The sequence below is a fragment of the Bombyx mori genome, chromosome 19 (assembly GCF_030269925.1).
Source record: "Bombyx mori chromosome 19, ASM3026992v2".
In the NCBI taxonomy this organism is placed as follows: domain Eukaryota; kingdom Metazoa; phylum Arthropoda; class Insecta; order Lepidoptera; family Bombycidae; genus Bombyx; species Bombyx mori.
Window position 1 is genome coordinate 1,947,563 of NC_085125.1, and position 16,460 is coordinate 1,964,022.

A 16,460-nucleotide genomic window follows, 5' to 3' on the forward strand; every position below is an offset into this window, starting at 1 on the left:
CTCAAGAGTAGCTGCTTCGCAAATGAATTTATTACCGGATCGGAATCGCTCTAACGGGATAATAAATTGGTATGAAATTAAATGAAACAATGTAATGTAAGATATATATAAAAATAAATTGCTGTTCGTTAGTCTCGCTAAAACTCGAGAACTGTTGGACCGATTTGGCTAATTTTGGTCTTAAATTATTTGTGGCAGTCCAGAGAAGATTTAAAAGGTAGATAAATATGAAAATGCTGGAAATTAAATAAAAATAACAATTTTGTTTTTTCCTTAAAGTTTCCCCCGTAGGACTGATTCCTTTTGATTGTTTTAAGTTTGTTTTATACAAAAGTTTAGGTTTGAGGCACTACGAAGTCTGCCGGGTCAGCTCCTCCTCCTCCTTGCGCCGATAATCCTCAGTGCTGAGGGTCGTGGCCTCCTCTAATAACTTTCTCCTGCATTATCTTGCGCCATTCCTGCCTGTCCTCGGCTGTGTGGATAGCAACGTGGACTGAGGTATTGAGAGTGGAGCGTATTTGGTCCGACCAGCGCATTGGATTTCTGCCTCTGTGCCTTCTCCCGCATACCTTGCCGGGTCAGCTAGTCTAAGATAAAATAAAATCTTAGTAAAACAGTTACTCTTTACTGCGAGTTCGGTGGACTTTTTTTAGGAACCCTAGAATCCACGTCAAGAATCTTTGGTTTATTTTCCAACATTCGTGCATCTTCACAGATGCAAAAAAGTTAATAACCGTTATTAACCGTTTAAATCTGAAGAAACATCAAGAAACTTTAAAACAATTCAACTTGGCTCCTCGCGTTTCTACAATAAAGTCCTAGTACATTATTTATTTCACTATATAGATGGATTTACTCTAGAGCTCATTGGAAGAGCGAGATAGCTGTCGTTCTGTCGCAGACTCTTCGGCAAAAGATTGAGACTATAAATTAATGTTTCAAGGCAGATACCTGCAGGATGCATTTACGTTGTGATATCCACGGAAACCCCCACTATCAGCAGATCGGCAAGTCCCACATACCCCGCGCGCCCTCGTAGGAGGTTCGCCCACCGGCCCGAAAAAAAAACCAGGGAAGCTGGTAACCGTTTAACATCGAAGCAGTTTAGGATACGAAGTCACCTCTACGAATTGACTCTTACGTAACGTAACTTTATTGAAACTTCTGAGAAAGACCTCTAAAAAAGATATTTTGTGAGCTCCTCCGAGATCATATATTGCAAAAGGCTGGTCAGCGCTTTATAGATTAGAGGCTCAAAATAAATGTTGTTTCGATTTCAAATCGCGAGATGAACGTTCACATTCGGCGTTGCGTTGTGGTGTCTTTGTCCTATTAGTGAGCAAACGAGGTCACAGCTCATCTGGTGATAACAAGATATAAATTTAGATGGTTACCGCCACCCACCCACATTTTACACACGAGTCGACCTCATTTGCAAAGCGCTATGCAACAAAAGCGGCACGAGGAGGTCCGAAGACCAAGGTCAGAAAGAAAGAAAGAAGAAGAAAGAAACGCAGAAACGAAAGAAGTGACGCTTATTCGGCGTACGCGGGCTGTTGTTGATATGTTAATGATGGTTAATTGAAAAATCTCTAAGCAGTGCTTTGCATTTCCCTGGATAGCAGCATCATTCTACCGGGCGGGCCGATACACCCATTTCTATTTCCTACGAATTAAAATAAAAACGCATTTAGTAAGTACCTACATTGTGCTGAAAACCTTATAGCTAGGTTGATAGCTTCAAGTCCCTTATTATTATTATTAAGTATGTAAGTAGTGCAATAAATGGTGGCATCAATAATGCCAACAACCAGGTGTATTTCAAAAGGACTGCCATACATTAGCACATCTGAACAAGCTTCATGGCATGTTGTCTTGAGAAAACAGCGGTACACGCCTAGTCTTAAATATTTGATGGCTTTATTGAGATACACCGACAATACAATGACCGACTATACTACATGTGCCTTAAAAGGGTTTTTTAACAGTTATGAGAAAGCAGTTAAAAACAACAACCATTGTTAAGAATGAATTAAAGGCTATCAAAATTTTTTTGTGAAACGTTTTTATTCGTAGACGTCAAAGATTTAATGATTTCAACATTTATGTCTTTATGATCCGAATTTCAACCTTAATCTAACCACATTGTGTGTACATAACTTTAGCTCAAATGAATTTAAAAAAAATGACCTAAATATGTAGCGCAAGGTATTCGGAACAATGTGAATTATTTGAACAAACAATGTGTCAGAGCGAACACGGACGCAGCTATGACGCAGAACGGAGACAAACTTCACGACTAAATTAATACCGTTATCGAACAAACTTCTGAACTAAACTATTATAATCGGACATTGGAGTACACTTCGCACGACTTGCGGCCGTATATTATTATGTTAATCATTTCCATACTAATTGTAAACGGAGAGTTCTTTTATCGTGCCCACTTCTTGAAGATAAGATAAAAATGTCATTTGTGTCTCTTCGTTGCAACTATAGAGCCGTTTTTTAGTTATCGTTTTTTCTCGTTATTTTAACATTTTTGTGATGTAAAAAGTGGAAATGAAAAGTGATGAGGTGTTTGTATGCAGTTTTTTTGAGAAATGTTAGATTCACGTACGGTTGCAGTGATGCATAACGCTAGGCCTCTCGATGTTGCTGAAACAGGTGAACGTCACAGAAATCGGTCATCATCGTGGACGTCAAGGCGATGGCAAAATGGTCTTTTCAGACAGGAACCAAGATATTCACTGCAATGTCAGGTAAAGGAATAAAAGGTTTTTTTTAAATTATATTCTAATAATATTTCTATGAGTTTTAGATGTATATAATGAATCTTGGATAGAAGGCTTATTTAATTTAGAAGTCAATACGAAATTAGACCCCCGAAAAACATTATTTTAAATATGAAATGATGAACCAGTTTCATAATGATAAAATCATGACCGATAGCAAAACACGTGATTAGATGATCGCGGCACGTATGTTTAATTTTAACGGGGATTTCCTACCAGAACAATATTAAGCTTATATTTGGAAAGTATTTAAAATTTTCCTTATTAGTTAAGATTACGATTCTATGCAGACAATATTTGATATAAAAAATATATTTTTCCAAAATTTGTTTTATACGAAACTGCGTGGAACGGAGTGTAATGCGACAACAATACTTGCGTTTCATGATTTGGTGTCATGAAAAGTAGACATTTCAAGCATTACAAAGGATAGGAAATACAAAAGATTCCATATGTGAAGGTGAAATGTTCGTTTAAAAAAATGTTTCTTTTTGTTAACGAGTTGTCATGTTTGTTTGACAGTCACATCTGTCAAAAGGTGTGATTTAATTACCGTAGCAATTTAGTTTTATTGTTTCGCGTTGGATGTATTTCTTAACAATTTAGATTATATTGTTGTTAAATTTTTTTTACAATACATAACCAATATCAGTACCAATGTGAACAAAGTGTTAGACAAGTTGTGAAATAAATGTGAATAGTAATTAGAAAACGTGTCAACATTTCAACAACTGTTGTTTGCGACTTTTACGTTGCTTAAGGAATGTGAAGTATTTCATATTCCTTTTTATAATCATTAAATCTTCACATGGGTGATGGCTTGGCAGTCGGATACGCGTGTAAGTTTATAAAAAAAATATAACATTCGGTATTTAAATTAAAAATATCGTGGTAACATAAAATGTCCTTGTAAGTCTAAAGTTAAATGCGTTTTATTTTGCGGAACGGTCTTAATTTATTCAGTTTTTGTAAATGTACGGACGAGGATTATTATCAATTTTCAGGGTACACTCTAAAATGTGTAGGCGTCGAGGTTAGGCGCTAATAGGATTTGTTGTCTGGGTCTTCAAATCCGACCGATATTAACAAAAAATAATTCAAAAAGAGACTCATATATTCGTCCTCACGAGATAGGTAATTATGAATATGTATGATTACATTCAATCACTTCATCTCAAATGGGAGAACACAAATTGTATACTCTGTATGCTTAGAAACAAATATGGTTTTGTGCTATTTTTTCGTCAGGTGTCCTCTCTACTACTAGATTTTGCTGGTTAATACATCATATTTTCCACATCAGTTGTTAAGCCAAACAGCTTTTCAACATAGTATTATCAAATTGATTTCTTGTGGAAACAAAATATTAGTTGACCCATCTCCTGTAATGTTAATCAGTAAGAGTTATTTAATAATTTAAATAAAACCCTGAGATTCAATTTAAATATGTTTTTTTTAATCCATCTACTAGTTCTAAATGTTAGTGCTAGAATTAACAATCATCATACAAGCAAATAGAAGAAAATCACAACTCTGTTATATATTAGGTCAGATACACCTAAAATACTAAAATTCATTTTTTTTTCTGTATGTACTGTACATTGAACAGTTATGCTTTTGTTATGTTATAAAATAATACACAGAGATGTTACAAGGTCATACAATATTATAACTACAATCAATAATGCATAATTAATAATTCAATTTCCATAAGTGATCACATCAAAGTTTAATTAATATTTGTTTAAAATATAAACAATACAATTTGTTGCTTAGCTAACTATACTGCACAAGAAACAAAAAAATGGGAAATATTTTTTAAAGATATTGTCAGACATGTGGTGGTTCCATGAACGGGTATATAATATGTTCTTAACCATAATATAATATGATCGTTGTTGATGTCTCCAGTCATCGTTCACGTCGAATCCGTTGCTTGCGACGAAGGGCTCGACGAGTAAATTAACCCTCGGGCACAACCCACTAAGTTTCTCACCGGATCTTCTCAGTGGGTCACATTTCCGATCCAGTGGTAGATTCTGTGAAGCTTCAATAAATTCAAATATGTAATTTCTTTAATAGTCATGATCAATAGCATTCCCAAAATTAAACTTCGTATTGAAAATGATTGAAGGTGAACATCATTTTTTTCCCTACCTAAGCCTTGGGAGGCTATTTCAGCATAACCTCAACTAGTAGGTGAGCTCACGGGTCTCAAACGACTCAAACCTGACAACGTTGCTAACACCATCCCTAGCAAATTCAGTGCTTTGCAGAATATACCATCGGAATCGCCACCCACTGAAGAGATTGGGCAAGAAACTCAGTGGGCTGTGTCTGTGCGTTAGTTTGCTCATCGGAGACAGTGACTGGTGCTTGAGGGTCCTAAAAGCACCGAGAGAGTTAACAATAAACAAAACTAATCACAAAACAAAATTAAAATCAGCTTAGAAATGAGAAGGTTAGAATTGTTTAATTTCCTGCTGGGTAGAGCATGCACTTAATTGAATTGATTAATAACACTAGTATTGAAATGTCCTCTACAAATTTAATTCCATGAAATGCTCTGTAGGAAAAGATTAAAACGTCCCCTCTTAATAACCCCCTAAACTCTAAATAGTATATAATTTTATCATGTCGGTCAAGTAATTTGTTTATTTTATTCGATTCATGTATACTTTCCAATAATTATATCATCATTGAGCTACCCAGATGTAACCTACTCAACCTGCTGAAGGGATAAACGATTAACATATTTAGATAGATAATTCATTTAGGACTACATTAATAAACAAACAGAACTTCGTCATTAATTTTTCAACTGCTATTCCTTTACTACGTATAAGTTGTAAGGGTATTCTATTTTTTATTTTTTTTTATTTCTTAGATTGATGGACGATCTCACAGCCCACCTGATGTTAAGTGGTTACTGGAGCCCATAGACATCTACAACGTAAATACGCCACCCATCTTGAGATATAAGTTCTAAGGTCTTAGTATAGTTACAACGGCTACCCCACCCTTCGAACCGAATCGCATTACTGCTTCACGGCGGAAATAGACGGGGTGGTGGTACCTACCCGTGCGGACTCCCAAGAGGTCCTACCACTGGTGATTACGTAAATTATAATTTTGCGGGTTTGATTTTTATTACACGATGTTATTCCTTCACCGTGGAAGACAATCGTGAACATTTGTTGAGTACGTATTTCATTAGAAAAATTGGTACCCGCCTGCGGGATTCGAACACTGGTGCATCGCTACATACGAATGCACCGGACGTTTTATCGTTTAGGCCACGACGACTACTAATTCACATAATGCTCATATAAAATTTTAATTAGTACTTAAAATAGTTTGTTATAATAAAAATATACTGTTCTGTCCGCTTTAGTCATACATATATTTATTTACATGTACAATTTGTTAATGTTTTCCCTGATTGTAAAATCGAAAGTCCATATGTACTTAGTTTTACAATTATTATTTTTACTTGTACAGCTATCTACATTATTAGTACTGAATGATCGGTTCGTTTGTTTGTCGTTTATTTTAGGTACATATGAGAACGGTCAATTCGTTCCTTGTCGACTCGTTCGTGTCCGTCTTTTATGCCGGCCACTCACATGCGGGCAAATATTCGTACATTGTACGAATGCTTGCGCGAATGTGACGGGCCGTCAAACATTCATTCGCAAACTTAGCAGCTGTGCAAATGGGTTCGCATACTCAATTTGCGAACCCGTTTGCGCTTCCTCCTACACTTGTTTACGAATGTCTCACGAATTTCTCCTCCTTTTTAATTCGTCAATAGAACATTGAAGAGAAAAAGAGTTTAGAATTTTTTCCCAGACATCATTAACAGCCATGCTGTTTTTATGGGATTTATTTTGATGAAGATACGCTACACAGTAGACGTCACGAACTATGAAAATGGCGATACATCCGTTACCTTCGCAATCGTCGGCGCAACTGGGCAAACGAATGTGTGGGAGACTACGCGAAGGTTCGCGGTTCGCGCGCTTTGATGTCTGTTAAAAAACCGACACAGCTTGGAAAACCACGAATGCAGCGAAAACTTTGCATAATCATTTGCAAATGTCGTCCTACACTTGCGGGTTTGCGTATTCGTGCGCATGTGAGTGACCGGTGTTAGGAAGGCATTAAAAGTTCTGCATGCCGCTAGTCACGTCCGCCCTCGTTCTATTTCTTTCTTTTCTATTTCTAGTCGTTGTAGTTCTTATGTCCTGTCAAAGAGGTTGCAAGACACGACAAGTGCTAACTACAATTTTTATATAGTGGTTTCTGGCCACGTTTTTATAGTTTTAATGAATTTCCAATATTTTCGTGCCATACAAGCTATCATGTTGTCACTGATATATGCTATCATCACTAATGCAAAAATTGTTGTAGAACCCATTAAAAATGGTATTTATAATACTTGTTTTTCTTGATGTGAATATGTGTGTGTAAATGGCAATTCTGTTCTTTTTTTTTTTTTGCTTAGATGGGCGAACGATCTCACAGCCCACCTGGTGTTAAGTGGTTACTGGAGCCCATAGACATCTACAACGTAAATGCGTCACCCACCTTAAGATATAAGTTCTAAGATCTCAGTATAGTTACTTTTTTTTTTTTTTCCTGCCTAACCTGATAGCCCTAGGGGCTATGTCAGCGTAACCCTAACTTTAGTAGGTGAGCTCACGGGGCTCAAACCTAATGACGTTGCTAACACGAACCCTAGTAAGAGCCGTGCTTCGCAGAATCTACCACCGGATCGGAAACGCGACCCACTGAGAAGATCCGGCGAAAAACTCAGTGGGCTGTGTCTGAGAGTTAATTTACTCGTCGAGCCCTTCGTCGCAAGCGACGGGTTCGACGAGAACGGTGACCGGGTATAGTTACAACGGCTGCCCTACCCTTCAGACTGTAGCTGAGATTTAATTTGATTATGTGATTTATAATATAAGTAAACATTTACGTGAATTTAAAATGAGTGATATGGCTCATCTGGTCTGGTCTCAGATGTTATTATTGTTTAAAATTCAAATTGTTTCCTGTACACCTAAAGCAACTCCTAATTGTCATAGAACATTTTGTTTATAATTTTTTGTTCAACAATTTATTGTTCTAAGCTTTTCGATAAATCAATCAGTCATTTGACTGACCGTACCTAAATATATTAATTAATCAAAGAGGCAACTGGAGTTTTGACAAAACAACCTAAAAGTAGTTAAAAGAGATCTTAATTGAACTAATTGTTCAATCACTACATATTTATTTAAATGAATATTAATAATTTCTAGGGGATACAGAGTTCCCTGAGTGTTATTATTTTTAATTGCCTTTGTAGGCAAACGAGCATACGACCCATCTGATGGTGAGTGGTTACCGTCGCCCATGGAGATCAGCAATGCCAGGGGCAGAGACAAGCCGCTGACTACCGTTAAAACACGTTAAGACATGTTTTTCTTCAAATTACGTTTGAAAACAGTAAATGACCTCACAAGTCATAAGTTTTGGATGTCGGCTTAACATGACTATGCGACAATAATCTCTTCCCGTTGTTGCTGTAAAGAAATACACCCCAGATTAATCAGCCACCTTTTTTGACCCTACTAACATACAACGATCGAAATTTACTGGTAATAGGGACATTGTAACTCTGCACGGGCAGGCTCTACTATTAGTACCAGTACCAGTAGTTAACAAGTATAGACTTGTGATCCATTTAGAAGGGCGGGCTAGCAGCTATATAATACAATTGTGATTCAGACCTCATGTCTCAAGATGGGTGGCGGTAATGACGTTGAGCCGTATATGGGTTCCGGTAACGACTTTTTTACTGGTGGTAGGACCTCTTGTGAGTCCGTGCGGGTAGGTTCCACCACCCTGCCTATTTCTGCCGTGAAGCAGTAATGCGTTTCGGTTTGAAAGGTGGGGCAGCCGTTGTAACTATACTTGAGACCTTAGAACTTATATCTCAAGGTGGGTGGCGCGTTTACGTTGTGGATGTCTATGGGCTCCAGTAACCACTTAACGCCAGGTGGTCTGTAGAGCTGGATGACCCATCTAAAAAAAAGATCATAAATAATGGACTGCAATTTAAAAAAATAACTTCCCTCTTGTTTAAGGTCATGAAGGCATGTTTTGATACGGCCATGTTTATATTTCATTATTTATGGCTAATAACTTGTCAATAGTTTTATTATGAACATAATTTATTATATAATTTGTCGTATAAAATTTTTTGATTTTTTCCTTACAGACTGATGAGAACAGCTTCCTGCTTCGTCTGAAGATAATAGGAGCTAATTCATTGGCGAAAAAGGATATATTTGGTGCTAGGTAATTATTTGATTTTATTAAATAAACTAGCTGACCCGGAATACTTCGTAGTGCCTCAATCGATAAATAAAAGACCTAAACTATTGTATAAAATAAAATTAAAACAAACAGAAGGAATCCGTCCGACGGGAGACACATCTAAGGGAAAACAAAATTGTTATTTTTATTTAATTCCGATAATTTTCATATTTATCTACCTTTTAAACCTTCTCTGGACTTTCACAAATAATTCAAGACCAAAATTAGCCAAATCGGCCCAGCCGTTCTCGAGTTTTAGCGAGACTAACGAACAGCAATTCATTTATATATACCTAGTCAGGTCATAAATTCTGTCACATGTTTAATGTAAAATAATTGAAACAAGTTTATTCATTATGTAACCATTCATATACCAAAATGAACTTAACAAAACATAGATTCTTATGACACTAAAGTTTATTCAAAATGACCTCCGTGATTTTGAATACAGGCCTTCAATCTGCGCGGCCAGTCATCTATCGCAGCACGAACGAGGTCCATGTCATAATCGGCGGCTGCCTTAATCAAGGATGTCTTGAGTGACTCCAAATTGGGATGAGGCTTTGAGCACGCCTTTTCCTCCAAATGTTGCCATATCTTGTAATCTAACGGATTCAAATCTGGACTGGAGGAGGGCCAGTCTTCGTGCCGGATGAAGTCGATTTCACGCGCCGCCAGCCAGTCTTGTGTGCTCTTCGCTCTATGAGCTGGCACCGAATCTTGTTGGAATACCCAGTGCCTGTTATTGAACATGGTATGAGAAACAGGTTCCACAAGGTTCGTCAGGACTGTATTTTGATACACAACTGCATTCGTTTTTACACTTTTCTCACAAAAATGTACCTCTGTTAAGCTCCAATAAGAAACTCCCAACCATACCATGAGCGAGGATGGAAAATGACCTCGTTGAACACGCGGAATACGGTTGCTCGCTTCTTCACTACTGTGTGCGTACACCTTATCATTTTGTTTGTTGTAGCTCTCTTCTACGGAAAAAAATTTTTCATCCGAAAAAAGAATTTCCCGATATTTTTTTCCCGCGTACCGCTTCAACAAAGCGCGGCATCTCTTCAGTCTCAGGTCCATTAGACGAGCATTCAAACGATGTCCTGTTTTTCTTCGATATGCCCGAAGCTCTAAGTCTTCATTTAACACCCTTTTCACCGTGGTTCTGCTTAACCCCATCTGAAGGACCAACAGTTTCTGCTTACGTTTGGGATTTCTTTGAATTCGCGCCTTCACAGCTTTTATCACTGCTGGAGTCCTAACAGACCGAGGGCGACCACTTCTTGACCTGTCATCTACACTAGAGTCTTCATTGTATCGTTTGATGGTACGATAAACGAATCTTTTGGTTATATTCAAATTTTTCAGTATGTTAAAAATTTGAATTGGCGCGTAACCGCAACGATGCAACGCAATAACTGCAACACGGTCTTCTTTAAGCGTCCACTCCATATTTAAAAATGAGTAAAATTCTAAAAGTATACATTTTTATTTTCATGAACAATTCCTAATTCGAATTCAATAAACTTTTTTGTGGCCAGCATTCTAAAAGAAAAGTTTTTACTGTGTGACAATACTTATGACCTGACTAGGTATATAGATTATGAACATTGACACTAAAATTTTGATTTTCGCATACCAAAAAGATATATATTACATTTTATTGGTTTTTATGGAGTATTAAAAAAATGTGTTTATAAAATTTGCGTAACCATATTGTGGGTATACCATCTTGTCCATTTCTACAACGAAACACTATAGTTCTGTGTTCCATTTTGAAGACCAGTACCAGAAATATAATTAGTAGTTCTATCTCAAGGTGGGATCCGCTAACCACATAGTATCAGATTGGCCATGTGAGCGCGTCTACTCTCTATCTAAATCGATAAAATCAAATTCACGTTGTTTCGTCCATATTATGTATGATTGGAATCGCGTGACGCGTCGACGATTACATGCATATGTCGTCTAGAAATCAACATTCAGTCAGATATCAAGGCAGTGTGATGCCAAGTCTTGATTGGCTATTGCTGGAATTGGTCAGTCGTTCACTGATGCTCGTGTTGACCCCAATTACGATTTCAATGTAACGCGCCGATCATTGTCGCGTTATTTGCGAAGGTCTGTTTGATATCTGATATAAGTATCGAAGTCGTCGTGGTCTAAAAGATAGGTGCAAGAATAACATCGTGTAATAAAAAATCAAACCCGCAAAATTATAATTTGCGTAATTAATGGTGGTAGGATCTCTTGAGAGTCCGCGCGGGTAGGTACCACCACCCTGCCTGTTTCTGCCGTGAAGCAGTAATGCATTTCGGTTTGAAGGGTGAGGCAGCCGCTGTAACTATACTTGAGACCTTAGAACTCATATCTCAAGGTGGGTGGCAGCAATTACGTTGTAGATGTCTATGGGCTCCAGTAACCACTTAACACCAGTTGGGCTGTGAGCTCGTCCACCCATCTAAGCAATAAAAAAATCGTGTTACCAGTAAGCTTTTGAAGGACCCTAATGCGTAAAATGGGGGTTAGCGTGCGGGCTATAGTTTTTTTAAAATGTACAATAAACATAAATTATGTTATATAATTGCTTACATTGGATCGTGGATGCATTGTTTATTAAAACCACGCAAATTTTTATTAATTTGCAAAATTCCTGCTTCTGTATTTTAATTGCATTATGTGGACAAACCGGCTAACGGTTCAACTGGTGTTGTTAAACAGAAGCCTATAGACAGCGCATCGTTGCACGCTCGTCGAACGCGTCGCTTGCAACGAAGGGCTCGGCGAGTAAATTAACCCACAGACACAGCCCACTGAGTTTCTCGCCGGATCTTCTCAGTTGGTCGCGTTTCCGATCCGGTGGTAGATTCTGCGAAGCATTGCTCTTGCTAGGTCAGAGTTAGCAACGTTGTTAGGTTCGAGCCCCGTGAATTCACCTATTTGTTAGGTTACGCTGAGATAGCATCTCAAGGCTATCAGTTTAGGTAGGAAAAAAAAAATAGATAGCGTAAGGTGACATCACCACCTTGAGACATAAACTAGATTTCTCCTTAATATTGTTATACGGCCATATTGCCTTTTTTCCCCAACCTAATCGATTAAGAGCCTATTCCAACTACGCACCGTCTGGTAAGTGAGCTTACGGGGCTCAGTCTATGAGCATTTCGCAACATCTGACCTAGCCAGAGCAGCGGTTTGCTAAATCTACCACCAGATCGGAATCACGACCCACTGATGAGATCCGGCGAGTAACTCGATGGGTTGTGTGTTTTTCAGCGGAATTATACAGTCAATTGTTGAAAAGCAATTTATCCGAAGCGATTCGTGACTCACCAATGCGTCAGGAATCTCAGACATTGGCGCCTGGAATTTATAACTTTAGGAATTTTACGAATTTCCATCATTCTACAAAGTGTGTATTATTACGCAGTGACAACTCCTCGTAAACAATTTTCAATGTTTAATGTCGCGTTTATTATTTACAAAATTTCCGACGTTCGAATACTGTATAGTTTTCGTAGGGCTTAATAAAGTAATTATGTCACTGTACAAAAATATATACTTGATTAGTCAGTGCTTAAACACCTCAGGGCTTTATTTACAATGTCTCCCTATATCATTTAAATATTTTTGATGATGGCCAACCCTTGGTGACCTTTACGACCGTACCTAAAATCCGGGCTCAGTCCCGATCGGAGTCAGTACCTTTGAGCAAGATAGTTATCTGAAGCTCTAGCGTGGTGTGGACATGTGATGCGTAGAGAGAAGATGCATGTGACTAGGAGATGTATGGAAATGGTAGTGCAAGGTAGTGGGGGAAGAGGTCGACCGAAGAAGACATGGATAGAGTGTGTGAATGACGATATAAGAGAGAGAAAGGAGTGAGTGTTAAGATGACGGCTAATAGAAGAGAAGGGAAGAGAAAAATTAGCTGTACCGACCTCACCTAGTGGGATAAGGTGGAAAAAATAAGAGAGTTATCTGAATCTTAGTATATCTTCCTGTCTCGTCTGTGGATTTGATCATAATCATCGTCATCATAGCCCATCAGAATATAGCATCTCGGAAATTTTTAAATGCGTAAGCTTTGGTTCAAGTCATGCAGCTACAGCCATTCAATTAGCTGCAATTACTGATGATGTTCCAAGGTGGATGATGTGTGTTCCACAGCAGTGTGATTAAAACATATCGCTCTCTGATAATGTCTCGACTACGTTCGTCCAGTAATAGAAATGAGAAGTTCATTCGAAAGAGACTTCGAGAAACTTCTAGAGAGAATGTTCAACAGAATCGTATGACGCATTAGTAATGTAACGGGAGTCACTCATGTCGGTCGTTTCGGCAATAATTGTGGGAAAACGGTTTCGGTAAAAAGAGGAAAAAAATAATGTTTCTATAAAATCTTGAAAATTAAGGCGTAAGATCAGATATGATTTGAAATATTCGAATTCTAATCAGCTGTAGTGCAACGGAGATGTACAATTCACTGATTATTTCGTATATTATATTTTTGAACTAGCGACCCGCCCTCGCTTCGCTTCGGAAACTGTACATTATATATTGATTTCTCAACTATTTAATGGATGTTATTAAACATATAAACCTTCCTCTTCAATCACTCTATCTATTAAAAAAACTGCATCAAAATCCGTTGCGTAGTTTTAAAGATTTAAGCATACATAGGGATATAGGGACAGAGAAAGCGACTTTGTTTTATACTATGTAGTGATATTGATTTGAGGATACAGTCCTCGAAAACAACAACAAAAAAACACGACCCAAGAAATAGACCCGACTATGTCTATGTGTAAAAACGGTTCTACGAATAAATAGATGTGTCCTTCTGCTCCTGGTATTCAGATATAACCTTTGTTTCGAAGTTATCAGTACGGTAATCACAATAATAATAATTTCGTTACGAACTAGCCGTTCCGGTCCTGAACGTACCGATAATACAGTTTTATGAGTCATTGCTTTAGTCATGCTTCGTTTATAGGAACGAAATTAAAGAAATTTAAAAACAATCTTAATTATGTGTGTCGAAGCGAACGCCGATTTTGATAACCTTAGCTATCTCTAGCCTTTTCTTATCTCTTAGCTAGCTTTAGGTATATGTAGCTAGCTCTACTTAAGGGATGTTTCTCTATATTGTCTTTTTATACAGGCGAGCGTAGGTTCATGGACGTCAGCAAATGTCAGGGCCACAGCCAAGCCGCTGCCTACCGATGTTGAATTTATTGTTGAAAACATATGCTATTTTCAACCTTAGGTTTTTTTATTGCCGTATAGGCAGACGAGCATACGGCCTACCTGATGGTGAGTGGTTACCGTCGCTCACGGACGTGAGCAATGCCAGAGGCAGAGCCAAGCCGCTGCCTACCGTTTAATACTCTCCACCAGCCTCGGTTGAAGAAGGACATGTCATAGCGCTCGGGAAACACCGTGGAGGGGAGCTCATTCCAAAGACGGATGGTACGTGCCAAAAAAGATCTCTGGAAACGCACTGTGGATGACCGCAGTGGCTCCAGGTAGTATGGATGAACTTTACTCCGGTGGCGGGCGGTGTGATGGTCAAAACGAGACGTTGGTATCATCTCGAACAATTCCTCAGAGTACTTTTTAAGGCCGGGAGGTCGTTGTTGCATTTCAATCGACATCTGCCCGTGCAAAGATACTTTTTGTGGCCGAATTGATACTCGACTCGTATCTTAAAGAGTTAAATGTATTAATAATTTGTTCCAGCGATCCATATGTCCGCGTCGAGCTGCAGAAGGTGGACGGTGACGTCACGATTGAAACATTCCTTACTAAGACGAAGAAAAAGGTATTTTAATAAAAAATTTTAAGGGATTTTATGACCTGGTAACTAAGACCTTTAAGTCATGTCTTATTTTATTTTATATTCTTATTTTTATGAAAAATGATAATATGGAGTGAAATGAAATGAAGATGATTAATTTGAGACATTAATCAACTGGGATGAAATTAAATGAAATGAGATAAGATGATATGGGATGAAACATAATCTCAATAATCACGATTGAAACATTCCTTACTAAGACGAAGAAAAAGGTATTTTAATAAATTTTTTAAGGGATTTTATGACCTGGTAACTAAGACCTTTAAGTCATGTCTTATTTTATTTTATATTCTTATTTTAATGAAAAATGATAATATGGAGTGAAATGAAATGAAGATGATTAATTTGAGACATTAATCAACTGGGATGAAATTAAATGAAATGAGATAAGATGATATGGGATGAAATATAATCTCAATAAAATGGTGGTCATTCACTGAGATTTTTTCAGTGGACTTTTTGGAGGATTCCGAGAAGTCACGTCCAGCAGCTTTGTATCATTTTCCCACAATTGTGCACTTTCACAGATATTAAACAGTTAATAAACCACCATTATTACACAATTAAGCCTGAAGTAACACTAAATAGACAAAATAAAACAAATCACATAACTTCACTCATCGCGTTGCCGCCAAAAAGTCCTAGGTACTTTAATCAAACATAATAAATAAAGATTACGATTTTGTTGATTATTGATTAATAAATTCTAGAACTAATTAAAACGAGTGATTAGGTTATTTTTGGATAAAGTAGTACCCTTATCAAAGCTTATGGGCATCACGTGTATACATGGACATCCTGCCTAAAGCATGAGGTCCCACCTTGCTAACCAGATATGATAGGCAGGATATTGGTTCCGATCCGAGCACGCTTCTACCACTAAAAACAAGTGTGACCTTGGGTGACTACCAAATAAAGAATTGTGTAGCTAAATTATCGATAGAATCTAGTTAATAAAGGATAATCAAGTTTGTTTAGAAATATTTTAATTTAGATTTAAAAAAAGGGATAAGTAATCTGTTGAGATTATAAATTGTTATAAATAAAATAACTAAATAATTGAGAACAAATCATGCACGGTCATCTGGCTCTAATTTAGTCCTCCACTCCCATACTCCATATTAACATTTTTCATAAAAATAAGAATATACATTAAAATAAGACTTGTCCTAAAGGTCTTAGTTACCAAGTCATAAAAATCCCTTTAAAAAATCAGCTGACTCGCCTCCATTTTTATTAAGATGTGAACATATCGTTCGCGAAAATCGACAAAGGACTAAGGTACACTAGTCAACGCTTTACTAGTTACGCGCTCCGGTTTGAAGGGTGGGGCAACCGCTGTGCCGCGCAATTTAGACTTAGACCTCATGTGTCAAGGTAGGGGGTGGCATTCGCGGCTCCGTCTATGGGTTTGGTAAATTTAAAAAAATAGA

The 16,460-nt window shown here is 37.6% G+C and overlaps 1 protein-coding gene and 1 long non-coding RNA gene across 13 annotated transcripts in view; both read left to right on the top strand.

The window, feature by feature from the left end:
- LOC134200636 (uncharacterized) overlaps nucleotides 1–16,460 on the top strand; it is a 68,249-nt gene that overhangs the window by 18,549 nt on the left and 33,240 nt on the right. The gene's annotated exons all lie outside the window — the stretch shown is intronic.
- LOC101740542 (E3 ubiquitin-protein ligase Nedd-4) overlaps nucleotides 2,055–16,460 on the top strand; it is a 47,646-nt gene continuing 33,240 nt past the window's right edge. For 6 of the 12 annotated variants that reach the window (XM_012691058.4, XM_012691064.4, XM_012691061.4 and 3 more), the window contains exons 1-3: nucleotides 2,055–2,762; nucleotides 9,064–9,143; nucleotides 14,910–14,991. In XM_012691058.4, the coding sequence (XP_012546512.1) occupies nucleotides 2,604–2,762; nucleotides 9,064–9,143; nucleotides 14,910–14,991 (321 nt within the window). In that variant the 5' untranslated portion in view covers nucleotides 2,055–2,603. Of the gene's footprint in view, nucleotides 2,763–3,063; nucleotides 3,635–9,063; nucleotides 9,144–14,909; nucleotides 14,992–15,187; nucleotides 15,240–16,460 lie in introns of those variants that run through there. The other 6 variants (XM_012691062.4, XM_062673868.1, XM_062673871.1 and 3 more) reach the window with 3 other exon arrangements.